Source organism: Schistocerca piceifrons, chromosome 3 (genome assembly GCF_021461385.2).
Source record: "Schistocerca piceifrons isolate TAMUIC-IGC-003096 chromosome 3, iqSchPice1.1, whole genome shotgun sequence".
NCBI lineage: Eukaryota > Metazoa > Arthropoda > Insecta > Orthoptera > Acrididae > Schistocerca > Schistocerca piceifrons.
The window spans coordinates 757,627,440-757,653,167 of NC_060140.1; the positions used below are offsets into that span (position 1 = coordinate 757,627,440).

At 39.0% G+C, this 25,728-nt stretch overlaps 1 protein-coding gene across 1 annotated transcript in view; it reads right to left on the reverse strand.

Moving 5' to 3' along the window:
* Positions 1-25,728, reverse strand: part of LOC124788324 (nucleoprotein TPR-like) — a 393,071-nt gene that overhangs the window by 247,571 nt on the left and 119,772 nt on the right. Inside the window, exons 11-12 of the mRNA XM_047255562.1 lie at positions 18,882-19,151; positions 7,432-7,704 (exon numbers count right to left, since the gene is read on the reverse strand). Of these exons, the coding sequence (XP_047111518.1) occupies positions 7,432-7,704; positions 18,882-19,151 (543 nt within the window). The remainder of the gene's footprint in view (positions 1-7,431; positions 7,705-18,881; positions 19,152-25,728) is intronic.

Consider the following 25,728-nt stretch of genomic DNA (forward strand, 5'->3'; position numbering starts at 1 on the left):
GAGCACATTAGTGTTGTTTGTGTTTAGTGTTGTTACCAAGCTTGGTAGAGTATATAAGTGGTGTAAACAGTATCAGATGTTGAGTGATCATTACGAAGAACACGGACGTGCTTCACTCTCATGCGACAACATTATCAGCACCTGGCACAGCTTGAAAGGAGCACCATTGTGAATCTCGATGTGGCCAGTTGATTGAATCATGCAGTATCCATATTTGTGGGGAATTCAGATGTGATAGTGGCCCGATGTTGGACTGCATGAGGAAAAAATGCAGGCAAACTCATTGTCAATGTTGTGGCCAACCATATCTAACCATATGGGAGGATCACCATTTTGTGCACCAAGCACCTTCACATCTGCACCTGCCATCTGATAACAAGTAATGGGTGCTCTGTAACATTCTCTGCCATCCCACACCCCTGGTCAGAGACAGCAGAAGCTGGAATAGGGAATTACTATGCCATATGAAGGTTGCCATTAACTCCACAACACAAATGGTTGCATTTAGAGCGTCATGACCGTGAAGCATTGTGATCAGTGATTAAGAGCAGTTCTACACTACCCAGGATGAGAATCTTCAGAGAGTATGTTGGTGACAAGTGGAGAGGTCTCCTTCTTCCAATGTTTTACAGAGGTATTACCCTTGACATTATGATTTGGCGAGCCATTGGATAATTCTTCAGGTCATAGCTGGTAGTGATTCAGAGAACTCTGACATCACAACAGCATGTCACGAACATCTTGCGTACTCATGTGCTATCTCTCATGTGACAGTATCCTGTTGCCATTTTTCAACAGGACATCACTCATTCACATACCACAAGTGTGTCTATGAACTGCCCAGGATATGTGGATGTCCTGTGGCCACCAAGACCTTCAGATTTATCAATGACAGAAAACGTTTGGGACAAGCTCTGATGTCATCTCTGTCCTGGCATTAGTATCTGGGATTTCCAGAACCAGTTACAACAGTTGTGGGCCAGCTCAAGCGAGAATACAATGGCCTTATGACACCCTTCCCAACCAAATCGTTGGATCCATCCATGCCAAGAGGGAAGTCATACTGGTAAGTGGGCTTATACACTATGTTCTTTGTAAGTGTGACTTGATTTTACACTCACTGAAATAACAGCACATAATCTCTCTACCGATGAGGTTTCATTTCCCTTTCCCTTTCCTTATGAGTGCTTCACCTTTTTTTTTTTTTTTTGTCTGGCAGTGTATTTTCATAGGGCTGGTAATAGTGGTACACATTTCCAACACTGCATTAGCAATTTCTCTTACTAAAAGTTGATAGCACAGCCGAATAGTGTGAACATTTAACAATCTTTATGAACATTAAGCACCTCATAAGAAGACACAGAGGTATCCCTAAAATATTAAATCTCTAGTGAAGTTTCACCAGACCAGTTTCTAGTATTCATGTGGTCTTCAAATGGCAAATATTCTATTCTGCTAATAACAACAGTTCAGTATATTGTGGCTTGCTTTACTTTAATGGGGCTTCCATTATTGTAAAGCTATAATTAGTGGTTTTATTGTATGCTCAATGGTATAATATTACACCTTACTTATATTTGATTTGGATAACATTGCAGCCTTTTACAGTTTTCCTTTCTCTCAGTTGTTATCACATAAATCAGCACCATCAAGGAATTCAGTGACTTAGGGGAATGTAAGCCGCATTGCAGCAGTGGCTGTATAACATTCATTAAGCAACTCTTATTGGTAAAGGAGTTCAGATAAACAACTCATATGAGTTGTTTGTAAACGCTCTTAGCAGCATTCATAACACAAAGCATAGTCTGTAGGAAAAGCAATATTCTAAATTGCTTTGGTTAGCTGCATTCACAAAATGCTGCTAACCATTACCGTATAGTAGACGACATTTTTGAAAATTAGAATATGAATGTTATTTTTTGTGTCAGGTTGCTCACCTAAATATTTAACAACTGCAGCTCTGACTATTAGCATATTTTCTAGCTCTCTCTCTCTCTCTCTCTCTCACTCACACACACACACACACACACACACACACACACACACACACACACATTTTGCAGTTTAAAAATATAGCTTCATTACTGAACTCATGCAGTGTCACAAAATCTACAACAACAGGAGTAACACTTAAGAAGACAAAAAGGACAAGATAATAAATTTCTGCTCTTTGGAAGTGAAGTCGCCTTTCTTTGATTGATTGTTGTCACCGTCATCTTTCATGTTAGGGATAAAGAAAATATCGAAGGTAGAGCAAAATGTGAAACCACAGAAGTTGTTCACCAACCACTCGGAGTCATGGACAATGGCGGCTAAGCTCAGGTTTTTTTTCTGCAGACCTATGTCATCCAATCTCCGACAGCCAATGAGTGTTCAGTACTGTTCTGAACACTCTGCTATGAATGTTGTAGCCAATGAAGCATTAAATACAATCACAGCAAGTTATTCAGTGAATTTTTATTCCATCTGCTGTGGGTTATCATCGCTGTCAGTGATGGTGATAAAATTCTACAGATGCAAGCGAGTGGGCTAATTTTTAGGAGACACGCTTTCATCATGCACAAAGCATATTTAGGCATGTACTACAACTGTTGTTTGGAACCGGCAACACTGCAAATCCTGTCCATGACTTGACCTACATGAACTGCCATCGTTAGTGAATCAAATCGTCATCTTTCCTCATTTTAGGTTTTTACCCCTTCCTCTCTTTTCTGCTTTCCTCCTAAGTTTTTAATCGCACTGTTCATTTCACTTCTAGTTTCTCTTCCTCTTAATCCATCCTTGCCAATGTACCATATTTGACTTCTTACTCTCTCTAGAGCCTCCCCATCATCTTTGTCTCCCTATCTTTTCACAGTGGGTGGCCCCTTCTCAATTTGTGATCTGAGTGACTGCCTTTTCTTCTCAAACCTCTTTCCTCCCTGTGGAAAGAACTGGCAGTTCCAAAAGTTAAGAATAGTTTACTTTAGTTTTAAATGTTTGATTGCCATACTGGAATTTCACTTCCTAAAAGGTAAGCATTGGCCAACCATTCTGGCTCATTGTGATCCTTCAGCCCCCCCCCTTCAAAAGTGAATTCTGAATTCTCATTTTGTAAAACTCAACAATAGAAAGCATGTTGAGAAAGTAAGTTTGCTGTGGTCGTAACAGGTTGTGGCATTTTGTTTTTAAAGGTTTGGCAACACTTACAAGGGAATGGTCCAATAAGACATGTCAATCATCTAACCACCTAAAGCCTGGTTTACAATTGAGTGAATGGAAGCGAACATGTGCGAATGAGCATTTGCAGAAAATTCACTACCACTCGCTTGTATATGAGGAGAATCATTTGTACTATAGGGAATAGAAGAGAACATGAGGTAGTGAACATTGCCCATGAATGTTGTGTTGTTAGTTTTTAGTTTTTGGAGCTAATATTCAGCATACAGGATACTTTGCTATTCAGTGATGATTATTTTGCATGGCAAGCACACTGCTCTTGACAAAGTATGCAAAACGCGTAGGGAAGGAGAATTTAAGTGTCTCAATTTGTATGGAAGCATGACATGCATGGAGATAATGCACTTTATACAGAATTGCATCTCCATCTCTCCTTCGCACTGGTCCAAAATGTTCCTTGTATGTCGGCTGCCATTTTTCCCTGGCTTCTCATTACCATTTAGGCAAAATTTATAAACAAAACACTAATTACAGATATTGAGCATCATCTCAACAGGTGCAGCTAGTGCATAGCGTATAAGGTTTAATGGTCATATTCCCCCCCCCCCCCCCTCCTTCAAAAAAAAGTAAAAATAAATAAAATAAAATTAAAAAATGGTCTAGTGGCAAAGCACATGCTTCGTGATCAAGAGATCAAATTGGATCAAATCCCATTCAGACCATAACTATTTCACTATGATTTTTAACCGAGTATTCACTTCTCACAGATTTTGGAGTGGCCACAAAAGACATGTGATTCGGATTCCACATTAAACTGCAGGTCTCCCTTTTTCTATTAAGTGACTGGGGAAGGTTAGGGACACGTAAGCAGCTGCAGTGGCGTCCAGTTGAAAGACCTGCAAGAGGCCTACTGGGTACACCAGACAGAATTCTCTTTTGCTCGTGCTTGTTAGGTTGTTTTCTCCGGAGAAATCCTGGATTAAACTATACAAACATTTTCTTTGAATAACTTCAAATCGACAGTTCAATTCTTGCACATGTAATTCTGATAAAAGTGGCTAGCAGAGAAAATAAAATCATGGCAGTGTTTGATGTCGCAGACGACTTCCATCAACGAGGACTTGTAATTTGTTGAAATGAAATGTCTCTTGCAGTACTACATTTTACAACAATTCTTGTAGGCCATTCCTTATAATAATGCTCGAGTGCTGTAAATCTGACTATCAGTGAAACTGTCCTTTGTTTATTCCCTGTAGTTGCCACAAAAACGCGAAGTGTCTACTGAAAGACAAAAACAAACATTTTTCTTGCATCAGGCACACAGAACAAAGGAAAAATTGCAGTCAGGCACTTCGCAGTAACCACCATTTTTATTTAGACAGAAGTGGGATGGAGTCAAAAAAGTTCCCAGCCATTGTTCTGCTTACTGAACTGTATACCAGGCATACTTCAAATTCGTACAACGTGGCGAAAGAAACTGATCATCCACAAATGACTGGAGCTTAAGAATACTGTTCCACTGATAAACCTGAAATGAGAGAGAGGTGTCGGAAATTATGTTGTCTGATTATTTCCTGAAAAATGCTTTACACTGTTGAAAAAATTCTAGTAGTTCCACGGGGAATCCACATTAATCTGTAGATTTTTCGTCATCCTCCACAAAAACAGAGGCATCATTACAGCCAGACCATGAATCTAACAAAAGCAATGAATTAGTTTCTGCAGCTGGTAGGAATACATTTCTAACGAAATGTTGAAAATTATTCTTTCCCATTTTTCCACATTTTGGTACATCGTTTACAACATTTTTCCAACTAAACAGTCCATTTTTTTTTATTTTTTTGCTTCGTGATTCTTGACGACAGATATAAAGCTGTGGAAACAGTAAAGCACTCATACTTATCACTGCAGTGTGCACACAGTCCTTTCAAGAAACCTGACTGATCAGCATTATAAACAGCAGCTGCGGGGATAACAGCAAGTTTAGTCTTTATTTACATCAGCTATGAATTTCTCTATAGCACTATCACTGTCAGCTGCTCTACACGATTATGTCACGTAAAACCGGTAATTTTGTGACTTCCAATTCTGTACAATTTCTTGAACCTGCATAACCAGGTCACCGAAGCCTGGAAATTATCAACATTCATGTCAGATGCAATTCGAAGGGCCCAGCCTCGTAGATCTCCATTGGCAACGCTGCGTAGCCTCTCACGAGCAGTTCTAAATCTTTCGAACAGTTTTTCATTCAGATGGTTCTGGTTTCCATTTGGAGCATATTTTTCACTTCATAAAATTCATTCTGCTATTTGTACAGTTCATGCTCTGATTTTACGAAATGAAAATGCCTTTGCATACTGCGTAACTTCAAGTATTCTTTCCCTCCTTTGTTTAACAAACATTTCACTGCCTTTTCTTTGCCGCTGAAAGCTATTGCAGTACATATCCTTTTTTCGACTTTGAAGGTGTTCTTCTTCAGAACCACAATTCATGGAATTATCACAGTTATTTCGTATTTCTTCTAATGTATCCACAATTTCAAACCAAATATCAATAACACTCGAATGAATGTCAAGGAACTCAACTAACAAATGACACCTATGTACGTCCTCAGGAGAAGTACGTGATTTTGGCCGGAAACCACATTCTTCATATTTCATCGTTACTAAATTGAGAACGTTAATTCAATTCCACATTACCATGAAACTGGAAGAAAAGAAAAGTACAACTGGCAGGCCTATCTTACAAAAGCACAGTAAATATTAATTCAGCTTACTTCCCAATACTGCAAAAAGCAACTGTTAATTTGTAGTAGATGTTACCTGAGTGGTTAATTCAAGAGAATAGTAACTGTGTACTGTAGTGTCAGAGAAACTATGAGTATCAACGAATGGTAACCTGAAACATCCTTTACAAGTTACAATCAGGTTGTATAGTGTTTCCTGTTTACAAAGGTACCACCGACCTCCGCTGTGTGTGATCCTAGTTGCACATGTCAGTTGCTGCAGCACCAGCAGTGGTGTACATTTCTACTGCTGCCTGGTGTACTACAAATTTGGAAATTTTCAGCTTCTTCTTCTTTAAATGCTCGCAGTGCCCCTTAGCAGCTAAAATTTTGCCACTGCATTTTTTCACTGTCTTCTTCCTGTGTAAAATATTTCAGGGTACATTTCGACGTGTCTTATTATTGGACCACTCCCTTGTTAGTGGTAGAGGTGGTGCCTCTGATCAGAATGTGCATCACATGAGCAAGGCAAAATGTAATTCATGTTGCACTGTCCAGTTGCATGAAAAATGTTGGTAAGAAATCCCACCATGTGCAAGCCACATGCTGTGATCCGCTTCTTATTTTGAATGACACCTACCAAATTTTTTTCAGGAATCAGAACAGTTTACGGCAAACGGGCTATGAACGGAATAAGTGTGTTGAAGCAGTGTAGTGAGTTTAGTGGAAAGAGAATAAATGTTCATGGTGAACAGAGGAATGGAAGATCTATTCTGACTGATAAGTTTGTGTTAAAAAAAAAATTTTTTAATTAAAAAAAAAAAAAAAAAAAAAAAAAATCGAGGAAACCGTTTGTGAAGACCACCGACTGATATCGGATGAAATTTCTGTGATGTTCTCACAACTTTCCATATCTCTCTTATACAAGGCACTCACAGAAACACTGGGATACCAGAAACTGTGCACATGATGGACCCCAAAATAGCTGACATAGGAGCACAAGAAAAATCGGGCCAATAGTGTTCACCAGTTTTTTAAGCAGCTTGAATTTGAAGGTTTTCTGAGCTCTACTGTGACTGGAGGTGAAACGTGGTTGTTGTAACACACTCGAGACAAAAAGACAGACATCACACCAATACCCCACCTGCCAAAAAGTACAAAAATTATTCACAACTTCTTTCCCTCATGATTTGTACTTTAGTTTCTCCACTTATCCTTCTTTCTACACCTTGCCTTTATTTCAATCAAAAATTTGCAGTTTGTGGATACTAAAGATATGTTTCTTGTTGTTGTGTGTTCCCATTAGATTCGCTAATTGTTTCCTATGTCAGTCACTGGTATTCATGGCATCTCCTGTATGAGGTAAACTGTTAAATTTTTTATGTTGAAATTATCATAATATGGAAAGGAGGAATCTTGTAAAATATACAAAAGAATAAAGGTGGGGCAGGATGTCAATTTTACACGAAATTGCAGCAACAGACAAATGAAAATATATTAAAGAAAAGAACTCAATAGCAAAATCAGATATTTTTGAGAAATCTTACCTGCAACTTCAGCTTCAATTCCGCACACTCAGCTACATATTTCTCAAGTGAGGATTGCAGACGTAAACGACCCTCCTCTTCAGACTGGTTAATACTACTTTGTAGTTTTTCTAGATGGCTGAATAACAAGTCAGTTCTTTGTCGTTCAACAGTTAGCAATTCCTGTTGGGCTACAGAGCGAATCTGCACGTTCCGCAGTATTTCATTATCGCGCTGCAGATTCCTTATTTGCAGGTCAGCATGCTCAAGACGACGTTGCATGTCATCCAGCATCTATAGTAATTCAAATAAAAATAAGAAAGTAGTCAATTTCCAAACTCTGAACATGAAAAAGGGTATTTTAACTTCACAGAAGTTGTTCAAAGAGTATTATGAAGCTTTAAGCCAGTGAATTTAGATCATGGCAAACATTAAATTTACATAGAGTATATATTTCTGCAAGTGAACACTTATTCGGTAAATTAATTTTTAACATGGGTGGTAGAAGAAAGGGGAATCGAGTAGAGGTTAGAAAATCTAAAAAGTGAACTGGATAGGTTGAAGTTAGATACAGTGGAGCTCAGTGGAGGGATGAAGAAATAATGCAGGAGTAGGTCTAGTAATGAATAAGAAAATAAGTATGAAAGTAAGCTGCTATGAGCAGAATAGTGCACTGTCATAGCCAAGAGGGCAAAATGCCAACAACCACCACAGTAATACAAATTTGTATGCCAACTAGCTCTGCAGTTGAAGAAGGGAGTGAAAGAATGTATGATGAGATAAAATAAATTACTCAATTAGTTAAGGGAGAGGAAAATTTAACTGTGACGGGCGACCAGAATTCAATTGTAGGAAGAGGAAGAGAAGGAAACATGGTAGGAGGATATGGATTGGAACAAAGGAGTGAAAGAGAAAGCCACCTGGTAGAATTTTACACAAAGCATAATTTAGTCACCACTAACTTGGTTTAAGAATCACAAAAGACGGTGGTTTATGTGAAAGAGACCTGGACACATTGGACTGTTGTTTCAGATTGATTACACAACGGTAAGACAGAAATTTTGGAACCATATTTTAGACTGCAACACATTTCGATGGGCAGATGTTGGCTCTGGCTGTAATTTATTGATTGTAAACTGTAGATTAAAACCAAAGAATTTGCAAAAAGTTAGAAAATTAAGGAGACAGGATCTGAATAAGTTGAAAGAACCAAACGTTGCTAAGTGTTTCAAAAGGAGCATTAGGCAGCAGCTGCCTAGAACAGGGAAAGGAATGCAGTAAAAGAAAAATGGGTAGCTGCGAGAGGTGAAATAGTGAAGGCAGCCGAGAATCAAAAGTGTTAAAAGACAAGGCCTAGGAGAAATCTTTGGATAACATAGGGGATACTGAATTTAACTGACAAAAGTAGAAAATTAAAAGAAGGCTGCAAATGGTGCAGGTAAAGAGAGAGAGAGGAGAGGGGGGGTGGGGGGGGGTGGGGGGGGGGGGTGGGGGGGGTGGGGGGGGGTTGATCTTGACAGGAAGTGCAAAACGACTAAGCAGGGCTGGCTAGAGGACAAATGTTAATCTTTAGAAGCATGTACAAGGGGCGTTTGAAAAGTCCATGCAAAAATAAAAACTACTTATGTGTTTAGGGTAAACCTTTTTTATTTATCGGCATAGTCTCCTTTTAGACTTATGCACTTCGTCCAATGCTGCTCTAATTTGTTGATCCCTTCCGAATAATAGGAATTGTCAAAGCCTGCAAAATAGATATTAGTTGCTGCAATCACCTCCTCATTTGAATAAAATCTTTGTCCCACCAGCTATTTCTTCAAATTGGGGAACAAGTAGTAGTCCGAGGGTACAAAGTCTGCAGAATAAGGGGTATGTGAAATGATTCGGAACCCTATTTCCATTAATTTTGCGACCACAACAGTTGAGGTGTGTACTGGTGCATTGTCATGATGGAAAAGGACTTTTTTGTGGTCAAATTGCCGGCGTTTTTCTTGCAGCTCTGTTTTCAAATGGTCCAATAACGATGAATAATATGCACCTGTAATAGGCCTATCCTTTTCCATATAGTCGATGAAGACTGTCTTTTGGGATTCGCAAGGGACAGTCGCCATGACCTTTCCGGCTGAAGGAATGGTCTTCGCCTTTTTGTGTGAAGATTCTCCCTTGGTAACGCATTGTTTAGATTGTCCTTTGGTCTCAGGAGTATAGCAATGTATCCATGTTTCATCCACAGTAACAAAACAATGCTTGAAGTCCCATGTATTCTTCCTGAACAGCTGCAAACCATCCTTGCAACACTTCACAAGATTCCGTTTTTGGTCAAGTGTGAGCGATCACAGAAACCATCTTGCGGATAGCTTTCTCATGTACAAAGGTTTATGCAAAATATTACGTACCCGTTCATTCGATATGCCCAAAGCACTAGCAATCTTACGCACCTTAACTCTTCTGTCATCCATCACCATATCGTGGATTTTATCAATGATTTCTGGAGTCGTAACTTCCACAGGGCATCCAGAACATTCAGTATCGCTTGTGCCCATATGGTAACTCCGAAAATTTTGAAACCACTTATAAACTGTTCTAATTGAAGGTGCAGAGTCACTGTGATGTTTATCAAGCTTCTCTTTAATCTCCTGAAGCATTTTGCCTTTCATAAAGTAATGTTTAATCACCACACAAAATTCTTTCATCCATTTTTTGACAATCACTCGACTTCCTTGATTCAAATGAATGCCAAACAAAAAGAAATATACCAATATGGCTGAAACTTGGTGTGCGTTCTTTCCAAAGATGCTACTAACTAAACACAACCTCGATACGCGCCAGTGGTGCCATCTCTCGGACTTTGCATGCTCCTCATATATCTAGGGGTGGAGAGGTACCAACTCCAGAAAAATCAAAGAGGGCTTTGGAGAAAAAAGAAGCAGCAGTATGAGTATCAAGAGCTCCGATGGAAAACTCAGTGCTAAGCAAAGGAGGACTATATGGAGGGGCTAAACAAGGGAAATGAACTTCAAGACAAAGACGTGGAAGAAAGAAAAGACGTGGAAGTAGATAAAGATGATATGGGAAATACGATACTGTGATAAGTATTTGACAGAGCACTGAAAAACCTAAGCCAAAACAAGCCTCCTGGAGTACACGAAATTCCCCCAGAAATCCTCTGACATCCTTTGAAGAGCCAGTCATCAATGTTGGCTGGAATACATTCTTTGAAATTCTGAAGGTGGCAGGGGTAAAATAGAGGGAGTAAAATATTTTCACAACATGTAAAAAAACCAGACAGCAGTTTTATAAAGAGTCAAAGGACAAGAAAGGAAAGCAATGGTTGAGAAGGGGAGAGGCAGGGTTTTTGCCTATCCACAATGTTATTCATTCTGTACATTGAACAAGTAGTACAGAATGTAAAAGAAAAATTTCGAGAAGGAACTAAAGTTTACAAATAAAAAATAAAGAATATTGACCTTTCTCAATGACATTGTATTATTTATTTATTTCTTTATTTACATGTCAAGTTCCACAGGACCAAATTGAGGAGCAAATCTCCAAAGTCATGTAACGTGTCAGTACATAAAATTACAATATAAAACTAATAACAGATAAAAGTAAAATGTTTATGAACCGGAAAAAAGTCAAGCCATAAGTTTAAGTAAACGGAATTAACAATACAACAATAATCAGCTTCATTTTTTAAGGAACTCCTTGAAGAACAGAAGGAGTGACCCATGAGGAAGCTCTTCAGTTTTGATTTGGAAGCATGTGGATTACTGCTAAGATTTTTAAATTTTTGTGGTAGCTTATTGAAAATGGATGCAGCAGCATACTGCACACCTTTCTGCAGAAGAGTTAGGGAAGACCGATCCAAATGGAGGTTTGATTTCTGCCAAGTATTAACTGAATGAAGGATGCTTATTCTTGGGAATAAGCTGATATTCTTAACAAAAAATGACAGTGAGGAATATATACAGGGTGGCTATAATTAAAGTTAAGCTTTCAAAAAGCTGTAGAAATAACACCACTGGTCAGAATGACATCAATTTGTAGTAGAATATTATCAAAGAAGGGGGAAAATGTATGGCAGAAGAAAAATAAGTAGTTACAACATGTAGCGATAGATGGCACTTTAATCATCATAATTTAATATTGGTAAACTATAAATGACAAATGAATCATACAACAATGCTTAAGGTGTACGTCTGACGTTAAACAAACTGTACTACTCAGTGTGCATGGGTGTACAGGTGTGATCACTGATGATAATTTTAAACCATGGGAGAGCGAAAGGCAGTCAATTCAAGGGAACTTTTGAAATCCTTCAAAAAGGAAGCAAAAGATGTGTTACACTTGTCATCTAAATTAAGAGGGAAATCTCTACATAAAATGAGTACTGAGCTCATCATCAAATAAAGCACATATTGTTAAAATATGTTATACAGACAGTGATACTCCACAATGTTTATAAATTAGCTGATCAACTTGATGGGGAAGGAAGATGAGTGTATATGTGCAATAGAACCTTCTTAGCCCAGGAAGCAACACTTCATATAATCGCTATGGATAGTAATGGTTTTGTGTCGAGGCGAGGTTGTTGATTTGGCAGTTGTCCCACTGACACATTATTCTTTTACTCAACAGACAGATGATAGCATGTGGGAATGGGCCATTGTATTACAGTCCTTTCTTTGCATACAGTCATGGCTTCTTTGTTGGTTGCATTATTTGCCTTTATCCTGCTACATCCTGGCAACTAGCACAACACTGTCTTTCTTGCCTTTGGTTTTCTATCTCCTTGTGGACACGAGTCTGAGAATATAACAAATATTCTTCTTTAATGAGTTCTCACCAGCCCCAGTCACTTAATAATTGCACATGTTAATGTCATAATTTATTAATTGCTCGGGTATGCACAACTTGAAGCCACAATCAGGGAAAACAGTGGAGCAAGTAAGAATATTGCCCAGCTTAGATCCTTTACAATAAATAATGTATAATCACCGCCCAATGCTACTACAGAAACTAAGTAGTTGGTACAACATTACTGTTGACTGCTGTGGCACCCCAACCTAGAGAGCACTTGGTATTAAACATGCCCTTTGACAAGACCATGCCACAATCCAGTATACAAGCCGGTCAAGGGCCAGCTCAAGCCAGTCAAGGGCCAGCTCAAGCCAGTTGAGATGTGATCTGTGAAGTGCACAGCAAGTGTGCAACCAATTTGGTTCAGGTGCTAGTATCATGGACTCCTTCTGTCATAGGCGGAACTTTGATATGGTGTGGGCTAGACATTGCTTTAGAATACGGATTTAAGTTAGCTTGCACTGTGTCCAAGGCGTATCAAGAACATTTTCCAATGGAGAAACATATTATTGCAGCTAGGTTTTTGATAGCTGAAAAAGTACGCCAGTCTATCAGTTAAGAAGGAAATGCAATCTTAAATGTTTGTACGGGCAGACACACTAATCAGGAATGTTAAGGTGTGTTTCACCCTTGACTCTGAAGTGAGAAACAACATATTGTGGGAATCAGATTCCTCTCTGAGGAAAGCAATGCCTATGAAACTCTCCACTATGACTTGAGTTTGTTTATGACGGATGTCTTCCAAGCAGTCACCTCTCCGACTTCAGTCACACAGGATCCCACACCACCTCTGGTGGGGCCTTTACCAGCTTTATGACCTGGACAATTTTGTGAAAACCTCACCAGTTAAGATGTGCCATGTCAGTGGCACTGCTAGGGCCTGGTTTTAAGCAATGCTTCCTTCACAATGTACGCAGCACATGCCTCCAGTGGCGTTTAACATGCCACTGGTGCTGCAAAATGGGAGACTTCCAAGAGATATGTTGTACCAGTTGAGATGCAGATATATCCTAACCTATGGAAGTGAAAGGAGAAAGAAAGGAGAAAGAAAACTGGCATTCTACGGATCGGAGCGTGGAATGTCAGATTCCTTAATCGGGCAGGAGGTTAGAAAATTTAAAAATGGAAATGGATAGGTTAAAGTTAGATATAGTGGGAATTAGTGAAGTTCGGTGGCAGGAGGAACAAGACTTTTGGTCAGGTGAATACAGGGTTATAAATACAAAATCAAATAGGGGTAATGCAGGAGTAGGTTTAATAATGAATAGGAAAATAGGAATGTGGGTAAGCTGCTACAAACAGCATAGTGAATGCATTATTGTGGCCAAGATAGACATGAAGCCCACACCTACTACAGTAGTGCAAGTTTATATGCCAACTAGCTCTGCAGATGACGAAGAAATTGATGAAATGTATGATGAAACAAAAGAAATTATACAGATAGTGAAGGGAGACGAAAATTTAATAGCCATGGGTGACTGGAATTCGGTAGTTGGAAAAGGGAGAGAAGGAAACGTAGTAGGTGAATGTGGAATGGGATTAAGGAATGAAAGAGGAAGTCGCATGGTAGAATTTTGCACTGAGCACTACTTAATCATAGCTAACACTTGGTTCAAGAATCATAAAAGAAGGTTGTATATATGGAAGAAGCCTGGAGATACTGACAGGTTTCAGATAGGTTATATAATGGTAAGACAGAGATTTAGGAACCAGGTTTTAAATTGTAAGACATTTCCATGGGCAGATGTGGACTCTGACCACAATCTATTGGTTATGAATAATAGATTAAAACTGAAGAAACTGCAAAAAGGTGGGAATTTAAGGAGATGGGACCTGGATAAACTGACTAAACCAGAGGTTGTACAGAGTTTCAGAGCATAAAGGAACAATTGACAGGAATGGGGGAAAGAAATACAGTAGAAGAAGAATAGGTAGCTTTGAGGGATGAAGTAGTGAAGGCAGCAGAGGATCAGGTACGTAAAAAGACGAAGGCCAGTAGAAATCCTTGGGTAATGGAAGAAATACTGAATTTAATTGATGAAAGGAGAAAATATAAAAATGCAGTAAATGAAGCAGGCAAAAAGGAATACAAACGTCTCAAAAATGAGATCGACAGGAAGTGCAAAATGGCTAAGCAGGGATGGCTAGAGGACAAATGTAACGATGCAGAGGCTTATCTCACTAGGGGTAAGATAGATGCTGCCTACAGGCAAATTAAAGAGACCTTTGGAGAAAAGAGAACCACTTGTATGAATGTCAAGAGCTCAGATGGAAACCCAGTTCTAAGCAAAGAAGGGAAAGCAGAAAGATGGAAGGAGTATATAGAGGGTCTATACAAGGGTGATGTATTTGAGGACAATATTATGGAAATGGAAGAGGATGAAGATGAAGATGAAATGGGAGATATGATACTGCGTGAAGAGTTTGACAGAGCATTGAAAGACCTGAGTTGAAACAAGGCCCCAGGAGTAGACAATATTCCATTAGAACTACTGACAGCCTTGGGAGAGCCAGCCCTGACAATCTCGTGAGCACAATGTATGAGACAGGCGAAATACCCTCAGACTTCAAGAAGAATATAATAATTCCAATCCCAAAGAAAGCAGGTGTTGACAGATGTGAAAATTACCGAACTATCAGTTTAATAAGTCACTGCTGCAAAATATTAACGTGAATTCTTTACAGACGAATGGAAAAACTGGTAGAAGCCGACCTTGGGGATGATCAGTTTGGATTCCGTAGAAATATTGGAACACGTGAGGCAATACTGACCTTGAGACTGATCTTAGAAGAAAGATTAAGGAAAGGCAAACCTACGTTTCTAGCATTTGTAGACTTAGAGAAAGCTTTTGACAATGTTGATTGGAATACTCTCTTTCTAATTCTGAAGGTGGCAGGGGTAAAATACAGGGAGCGACGGGCTATTTACAATTTGTACAAAAACCAGATGGCAGTTACAAGAGTTAAGGGGCATGAAAGGGAAGCAGTGGTTGGGAAGGGAGTAAGACTGGGTTGTAGCCTATCCCCGATGTTATTCAATCTGTATATTGAGCAAGCAGTGAAGGAAACAAAAGAAAAATTCGGAGTAGGTATTAAAATCCATGGAGAAGAAATAAAAACTTTGAGGTTCGCCGATGACATTGTAATTCTGTCAGAGACAGCAAAGGACTTGGAAGAGTAGTTGAACGGAATGGACAGTGTCTTGAAAGGAGGATATAAGATGAACATCAACAAAAGTAAAACGAGGATAATGGAATGTAGTCAAATTAAGTTGGGTGATGCTGAGGGAATTAGATTAGAAAATGAGACACTTAAAGTAGTAAAGGAGTTTTGTTATTTGGGGAGCAAAATAACTGATGATGGTCAAAGTAGAGATGATATAAAATGTAGACTGGCAATGGCAAGGAAAGCATTTCTCAAGAAGAGAAATTTGTTAACATCGAGTATAGATTTAAGTGTCAGGAAGTCGTTTCTGAAAGTATTTGTATGGAGTGTAGCCATGTATGGAAGTGAAACATGGACGATAAGTAGTTTGGACAAGAAGAGAACAGAAGCTTTCGAAATGTGGTGCTACAGAAGAATGCTGAAGATTAGATGGGTAGATCACATAATTAATGAGGAGGTATTGAATAGGATTGGGGAGAAGAGACGTTTGTGGCACAGCTTGACTAGAAGAAGGGATCGGTTGGTAGGACATGTTCTGAGGCGTCAAGAGATAACCAATTTAGTATTGGAGGGCAGCGTGGTGGGTAAAAATCAAAGAGGGAGACCAAGAGATGAATACACTAAGCAGATTCAGAAGGATGTGGGTTGCAGTAGGTACTGGGAAATGAAGAAGCTTGCACAAGATAGAGTAGCAGGGAGAGCTGCATCAAACCAGTCTCAGGACTGAAGACCACAACAACAACATGGAAGTGTACCAAGTGAGTGATAATCTACTGAAATGCAGCTTCTCAGGATGCAATCCTGCTAATTGTATTTCCACTGCTTCCTTGATCACTGAATCTCAGCAGGATGAGGCTGTGACCAGATTTTGACTTTTCCATGATCCATGGAATGGCCAGTGGAAATACAAAGTTTCACCTCTGCAGTTTTGCTGTGCCATAGAAGGTGGGTGTTTGATACACTGTTCTTGTACACAGCATATTGTTTGTCCTATGTGTTTTTTACCACAGTGAAAGTTTTTTATTTTCAGTGATTTAAAATCACTGTTAAAATTAGAAAGACAGTGAAAGTGGGATTGGTGAGAAGAAGTTCGCAACATTAATAAAAAGAATCATCCCACATTTGGATTAGTCACTAACAAGTTCATTGTAGCCCCATAACACAGGTGCATCCATATCTTTAAAATGTCTCTCTTGGAGACAAAAACATTAAGGTGTTTCCTGTGCAAGGAGCTTCAATTCTTCTGCACCCCTCCCGATCAATCCATATTCTCCTGAATAATGGGACCATTTTAGGGTTAATTTTATCTTTATCTTTCCATCTTGGTAATGAGACCAAGACATTTATAGAAGGTTGATCATTTTATGATTTGTCTGTCAAGTTTCATTTCAGGACAATCTGTGTCATCAAACACAGGAAATTTGCCATACAATAAATATATTAGTTTTGTTACCTCAAAGCATGTGTTCTTTTACCTACAGGCTTTCTTCTCTTTGAGGGGAGGGTATGGGACATGGCAGGAAACATTACTGCTGAATGGTGAGTCAATGACCTACTTTTTTTTTTTTTTACTTATCCTTTTGTTCACAGGTCAAAATGCCTATACAGGCTTCTCGGGCTTGTAGAGGGGTCTTTGTAGATAAAGTATTGATAAGGAACCCATTTCTGTGAAAGTACTGTTTGCTGTTTGGATGTAAAATAAGTTTGAAGATCAAACCATTTTTGTATCTGCTTCATGGTTTGCACACAACGGAGACAATGAGCATTGACCTGTGTGCTGCTGCACAGGAACTCTTGGCAAGGGCAATCTGTCAACTACTCATTGTCAGGTTCTCTTTTTTGTGATGAAGGACATCCTGTTCAAAGTTGATAGTGCAGCATGTCCTTGGAGCACCACTGTCAACCCTCCTAGTTGCAAACATGCCAAATTATTGTAGCTGTGGCAGTTCAACAAAATTGGTATGTGATGTCCCAGGTAGAACAGAGACTGATGACAGTGAACTCTTGTCAGTTCATGTGCCTATTGTGAAACAGACACTTTGAAAGTGGTCTGATCTTCAAACTTATTGCGAATCCAAACGGTACATTTCCTTATCGAAACTATATCTACTAAGTCCTCTCTACAAATTGTAGAAGCCTGTAATAGGAATTGTGAAACACTTTATTAACAGTTACGGGTAGCACATGTAGCTGTGTGCAGGTCGCCTAGCCAGTCTAATCTTTATTTCAAATTTTTCATTTTGATATTTTATTTTAATGCTCAAGTGTAATTCTTTGTTGTCTACCTGCCAAATAGGGTCATCACTTCAGCAGAGGTTGGTTGTTATTGTAAAAAGTTATCTGCCGACAACATATCCATTATGAACCCAATGTGGGTAGTTAATAGGGAACATGGGAAAGAAAACACGTGAGGTCTGTTAATCACCACTTGGAGCTTCAGTTATAGTCTAGACACACTCTGGCCCTGGCTTCCAGCTAGCAATGATGTGACTCCTTTCCTATGACTTTTTTTCTAACACAAAATTAACTTTACCTCATGGCCTGCCAAGACTAGCTGACAGCGTCAATAACTGACCTGGGTGTGCCCATCTGTACTGAGTATAATGAATATACTGGTTTTATTATTTTTTAATTGAGTCTTTCATTTACAAAGTCTTTCCAATGCACAAGCCCTTGTCAACCAGATCACATCACCTCTGCATCTGTAGAGAGATATCATCATCTGTCTGTATAGTACTGTGATATTAGCATGGTTTTTCATGGGTAGAGGTAAACAATGTAGCAAACTCTTTGGGCTGCTGTGCATGAAATACCTTCCATGCTTCAGTATTTATTATTTATTTGATGAACTTCAGTTATTGCTTTTTTTCACCTCATCCTTACAGCGCAGTGGGTGCTTGCTAGAGCAAGGCATTTTGCTTCCACATACAATCGTTTTATGTTCAAGTTTTCGACAGGTATAGCAACACAAAGGGTGTGTGATACTGTATCATGCATTGGCAAGCATAAATCCAACTTTAATGTATTCATGCAGTGTTGAGAGCATCGAAGGTAAAAATTAAAGACAGTTCCCCCCCGTCCCAAACATTCTGTTTACTAGTATCAGTATGTTGTGTAAGTCTCTAACTCCTCTTCCATTCAGATAAATTCTGCGTCATAAAAAGAATAAAAAATTACTAATAAGAAAATACAGAGTATGTATCACAAAACAGTGTTAAAACATTAGAAGTTAAGATACGAAAAAAAATTTACTGAAATGTAAAACAAGTAATGGAAGGTCACTTATCCAATCAGGAATTTACAGTATTATTATTGCAATACTATATGAAACCCAAATAATGTACACACACACACACACACACACACACACACACACACACACACACACAGAGAGAGAGAGAGAGAGAGAGAGAGAGAGAGAGAGAGAGAGAGAGAGAGCAGGTACTTACATGTTTTAACTGCTGGATGATACCTTCTTGCTTTGAAATTGTAGCAGAAAAATTGCGGCTTTTCTTTTCCACTTCAACCAATTTTGTTTTGTAGCCAGCAGTATTTGCCTGTAACACTTTTAATCCATCCTGAGCCACCTGGAGTTGTGCAGCCATTGAGGCTCCTTGAACAGTTCTCTCATCCAATTGTTGTCGCAAAACTGTTTCCTGTCCTACTTGCTTCTGAAGGTCTTTTATGATGTCATCTTTATCAGCAAGATCTTTCTGCAACTAAAAATTATACCAGATTTAAAGTTGAGCAACAGAATTACCACACTGTTGTACATAAGGTCACTGGTTGTAATTATTAAGACATCACGTTAAACAATTAGAAGCTGAAGACATATGGACAACTTTAAGGACTCATGCATATTATTTAGCAAGTTCTTACAATTTAGACAAAAATAGAGCTTGCAGACTCACTGTGCATATTTTCTTAAGACAATCCACAGGATGTGTACAACAGCCACAAAAGGCATGTCTGTGCATTTTTGCAGCATTCAGCAAGCACCCTCTCAAGTTTTGAGTGAGTTTTACCAAATACAAACAATATAATAAAAATGTACCACCTTCAAAATCAGAGCAAAATTGGACACTGGAATACAGGAAACACATTAATGTTTGCGAACATCATACCATGAAGGAGGACACCATTCATGGACTCCAAGGAGTCGCTCAGCATGGTGGGTGATGGAAGTAGCAGGATCAACAAAAGTCACATTATAGTGCATGTCTTTGACCCACATTCACTTCTTTCAGATCATTACCAACAGTTGCACAGCTTACAGTATAATGCACACTAGCAGTGCTGTCAACATTCTGTATTGTCTTCATTGTGCAGAGTTCTGTTTCATGTGTCAATTCCGTGTATTGTGTCTTTCTTCATGTATGCTAAACTCAGACAATACGGTACATACAGTGCAGTCTGACAACACCAGACTAGTTCGTTAGCATGGGCAAGCTGTTATTACTTCCAATTTGTGTCTGGGCAAGTGCAGAAGTACACTAGTCAATGGGAGATCCAAAGTTAGGTGGATCATGGAGCCCCTAATGGAAATAGCATTTAAGGCAAGAAAGAGCTGAACTACCTGTCGAAATGGTAGATACATCAGTCACACTATTCTCAGTGGGCACTTTGTATGTCTACAGGGGGATCTCGTATGAAATGTGGACAGCTCTGACAGCAGCTATCAAGCAAAATGGGTGAACCATCTGTAAATCGTTGCTCATGCTAGCACGAATAATGTCTGCTGCTTGACTTCAGAGGCCATCTTCAGTACATGAAGGCAAAAGGCTGATTTGGAGAAGACAGCTAGCACAGCCTATGGGGTGCAGGCTAAGCTCACTATTTTCAGCATCCTACCCAGAGTCTATTACAATCCTCTGGTTTGAAGTAGGGAGCAACTATTATGGTAGCTGAGTATGTGGGGTGTACACATGTGAACTTTTTTAGGTCAAAGGAACGCCCCTCCCCTTGGGATCAGAGCTGAACTACCTGTCGAAATGGTAGATACATCAGTCACATTATTCTCAGAGAATGCTCCTCCCAGCAGATCAAAAATGGAAGACATTAATATAATATTAATAAACTGCAGGAGCATCAATGGCAAGGTCCCAGAATTAGTATGGTTTATTGAAAGTTGTAGTGCCCACTTAGTATTAGGAACAGGAAGTTGGTTGAAACAAGAAGTGAATAGCAATGAAATCCTGAATTCAGATTGGAATATTTATCGGTTAGTTACCAATGGTGGCGGCGTACTTATTCCAGTAAAGAATTCGATAGTATCTAGGAAGGTTACTAAGGATTTAGTCTGAGTGAATTTAAGCAAGAAAAGTGGATAAAAAATTTTTTTAAAAAAATAATCAGATGCTTTTATATACCAGCGTCACCTTATCGAAACTGGTGCCAGGGACAAGGATTCATGTGCCATTATTCTGAATGTCTTGTCCTAAATTACTTTGAGCAGATAGTTAAGAACCAACTCGTGAAGGAGGCAATACCAACACATTTTCTGTGTATGTGTACACCAAGGGAAGGGGTACTTTAGGACCACCACACAAAAAATTTAAGAAATACCAATTTCATTAATAGTACTTGACTTTTTTTCACAATCTATTTTTTAAAGACATAAATTTGCGTAACAAGGATACTAAACCTGAAAATACGAATATGATCGTTGCAAAAAGTCACATTCACTACTAATTGTAAGACTTGAATTTTTTACTTAAGTTTTACTGAAATATTTAAAACAATAGCAGAATCTGATACAAGAGATCATTATAAACAGTAAATATTTTTCCAAAATTTGAAATACAAAGTAAACTATAATATTTTTGAAAAGTTGGCATAAAGTACCCCTTACCCCTTGATATTGCAAGGGTTAATAACTATGTTAGAAAACTGCTACATAAACAATGAGAGCTTTATCACAGATTCAAAAGAAGCAAAAATCTAAGTTAACAAACGAAAGCTGGACGAAGCAAAAATAAGCACGAAGACAGCAATGAGAGGAGCATTCAATGACTTGGAAAGAAAAATTCTTTCAACTGACCTGACTACAAATGCTAGGAGGTTTCTGTCTCGTGTAAAATCAGTAAGTGGTTCGAAATCATCATCTATTTACTCACTCAGTGATCACAAGGGCAACAAAATGGAAGATGACAAAGTGAGAGCTGAAATACTGAATCGGTCTTGTAAAATTTTTTCACCGCAGAGTATCGTAATGCAGCTCCTCCTGTCAATCATTATACGAACTTCTAAATGGCAAATATTGTGATAACTGATAGCAGAATAGAAAAAAGCTACAATCACTTCGTAGTGGAAAGGCATCAAGATCAGATGAGATACCTGTAAGACTCTACAGAGATTATGTGCAAGAGCTTGCTTCCCTTCTAGTAGGAGTTTATCACAGGTCACTGGAGCAATGAAGGGTACCTAGACATTGAAAAAAAGGGCACATCATTCCAATTTTGAAGAAGGGTTGTAGGACAAATGCATTAATTATAGGCCGGTACAATGAAGTCAGTCTGATGTAGAATTATGGAATATATTTTATAATCAAGAATTGTGAAGTTTCTGGAGAATAAAAATCTCCCCCATAAAAATCAACAAGAATTATGCAAACAGAGATCTTGCAAAACTCAGCTTGCTATGTTGTTCTGAGAGATCCAAAGAGCTGTAGACATCAGCAACCAGGTTGATGCCATGTTGCTCGACTTCAGCAAGGCATTTGACACCGTCATGCAATGCCATCTAGTGAAAAAAATATGAGCAGGTCAGTTCTGTAACTGGATTCAAGACTTCCCTGCAGATGAAACTCAACACATCACTTTTAATGGAACAGATGAAGGTAATTTAAGACTTTTCGCATATGGTGTGGTTCCCCCTTTATTCCTACAAAGTAATGAATGTTAGTGACAGGGGATATCGAACTTATTCCATATTTTTAGATTTACAGAAGGCTTTTTACACCATACTTCACAAGCAACTTCTAATCAAATTCTGTGACTATGGACTATCACCTCGGTTGTGTGGTTGGATTTATGATTTCCTGTCAGAAAGTCGCAGTTCGTAGTAACTGCCGGAAAGTCATCCAGTACAACAGAAGTAATATCTGGCATTCCCCAAGGACGTGTCATAGGTCGTCTGCTGTTCCTGATCTACATAAGCGATTTGGGAGACTATCCGAGTAGCATTCTTAGATTGTTAGCAGATGAGGCAGTCATCATTTACCACCTCATAAAGTAATCATACGATCAAAACAAATTGCAAAACGACTTGGACAAGATATCTGTGCGGTGCAAAGAGTGGTAACTGACTCCAAATAACGAAAAGCATGAATTCATCCACTTGAGTACCTAAAGGAATCAACGAAATTTTGGTTACACAAAAAACCACACAAATCTACAGACAGTAAATTCAATTAAATGCTTAGGGATCACAGTTACAAATAACTTAAGTTGGAATGGCCACACAGATAATCTTGTGGGGGAATGCAAACCAAAGACTACGATTTATTGCAGAACACTGATAAAATGCGACAGGTCTACTAAAGAGACTGCCTACAATACACTTGTACATCCTCTTCTGGAGTACTGCTGTGAGGTGTGGGATCCACATCAGATAGGATCGACAGAGGACACTGAAAAAGTTCAAAGAAGGGCAGCTTGTTTAGTACTATCGTGAAATAGGGTAGAGAGCACCATGGATATAGTACATGAATTGAGATGGCAATCATGAAGTCCAAAACAAAGGTGCTTTTCAATGCAGCAGGATCTTCTCATTAAATTTCAATCACCAGCTTTGTCCTCAGTGAGTGAAATTATTTTGCTGTTGCCCACCTACATAGGAAGGAAAGATCATTGTAATAAAATAAGAGAAATCAGAATTTGCATATAAATATTTGTGTGTTCATTTTTCCGGTGCAATTTTCAAGAAAAATAGTCCGAACGTAGTTCAATGAACCCTCTGCCAGACACTTCATTGTGAATTGTTGAGTAATCATGAAGATGGAGATGCAGATAAATGCCAGAAGACAATATCAATTTGCAAAATGACCTACAAAAGACAGCTGAATGATGCAGTCTCTGGCAGTTGTCCCTGAACATATATAAATGTAACACATTGTGCATAAACAGGAAAAGAAATCCATTACTGTACCTAACCAGAATGACCTTACATGAAATAACCACATAAAATAAATAGTAGGAAAAGCTGATGCCAGACAGAGTCATAAGAAAAATCTTACGGAAATGTATTTCATCCACTAAAGAAGTGGCTTGCAAGATGTTTGCCTGACCGATTACTGAATATTGTTCACCAACAGGGTGTATATGTGGACAAGGAGAATTCCCGCATCTCCAGGTTAAAAATACATTTTCTCCCGGGTGAAAATAAGCTTTTGCCATGTCAAGTGACAGTATACTTATCCTCTGATAGGATATGGTTTTATAAAGCAGCGTAGAATTTCCCGGCACTTTAGAAAACGATACTCAGGCGGAAAAATCACATTTTGGAAAAATCTTTGATGTGCAGCAACATGTGGGCTGCATATTTTCGTATCACGAAAGTATAAATTCAAATTCCACCAATAGGAAAAGTTAATGGTTTAAATTAACATACATAGTGTTGCTACAAGAAAAGCAAAGCTGTCACTTGTAATGTTGATCTGTTTAGCGCATGTTACAATTTAAGATACATCACACAAATACATCAGCAAAATTTTTAATACCGACATAAATCGCTGATCTTCTGGGCTCGAAATTCTTCTAAATGGCTCCTCATCAAAGAGTTGATTTTTAAAAGAGACCAAACACTCTGTGATTTAAGAAATCCATCGTACATTCTCGCACATAGTTCATCTTGCATAAAAGGAACTTTACTTTGAAAATAACACTTTCCGAACAACAATTCGCAATATTTTCCCGTGACCTGTTAGAAATAGATTCATTTCAGCAGTTGTCAGAGAGCGCCAGATAAGAGGCGTCACTGAGCTTGCGCAGCTACGGTGCTGTAGGAAGCCCGTATGTTCGTATGAAAACATTAAAAGATCTTACATTATGTCATAAAAGAAACAAGATATCAGAGGACATTCCACGAGCATCAGAATTTCTCATCTTACAGTGCACATTCGTATGTCCAGATTCTCAATGATGTAGGCCTTGACCAGATATGAAGCTTTTCAGTGTGGTTTTCGGGACATAAATTTTCTTGGAGTACCAATACTGTATTATCTCATGTTTGGTCCTTTATTATGGCATAATGCCATATGTGCTAGAAGATGAAAATGTGCACCTGTAATGCAGCGAACAGTTGAAACTAGCCAATAGTGTAGAATAAATTGACTGCCTCAGCAAGAAAGCTTAATAAAAGCCAAATTTGTTTATCAAACCGACAAAAATAACTTCATTGTTCTGCAAGGCGATTAATGCTTGACTGTCAGAAAGTTGGAAATAAAATAAAATCTGAAACTAGTAACATAGTTCACCCCTCCGTAATTATGTGGATGTATTTTCATTATGTTGATAGCTCCCAGCCACAGAAATCCGTCTTGCTTTCATTTTATGTGAGAGCAGTAAACAAAGAGGAAACAGCAAAATCACTAAATGTAAAAACGGGTCACGTGGAGACTAACCCACCCCCCCCCCCACCCCCCCCCCCCACCCCCCACCCCACCCCCCCCCCCCCCCACCCCCGTGCAAACCGAATCAACCACATAAACAAGCAGCACTTGGCACTCACCGGTTCAGCTTTATTCCACTCAGCTCGTATGGCCCCGTCCCTTTTTGTCTGCAGGGAAGTTAATTTCTAGATGTGACGAGGATTCCCCTGGCAGAGACATCACGTACACTACGCACGCATTCTAAAATGAACTTATAATTCATTCAGAAATCAACTTAGAATGTGTTCAAAAACCAGCAGGGGTGCATTTCAAAATCATATGAATAATCGATAGATTGACGTGTGCTGGATGCTAGGTGCTTTGTGAAACAAGGTTTTTTTTTCTCAAGAATATGAATTTGCGCCCTCCCCCCGAAATTGCCGCCCGGTTCAGATACCCCAGTTTGCCCTCACTCCCCACTAGATCCAGGCCTGCTGCACACGCATGAATCTGGCAACTTGGGTGCGCCAGTAAAATTTTTCCGAGTACCATGCGGCTGGTTGCTGCTACTGCTGCTTACACAGTCAACAGCCACAGTTCTGTAGCCAGAAGCAGGAGAAGGTACTACTCACACACGACTCAACTGCGCGTGTGCATGAGCCCACTCATAACTGATTAAATGAGTCTAATGTAAACAGTTGTGACGT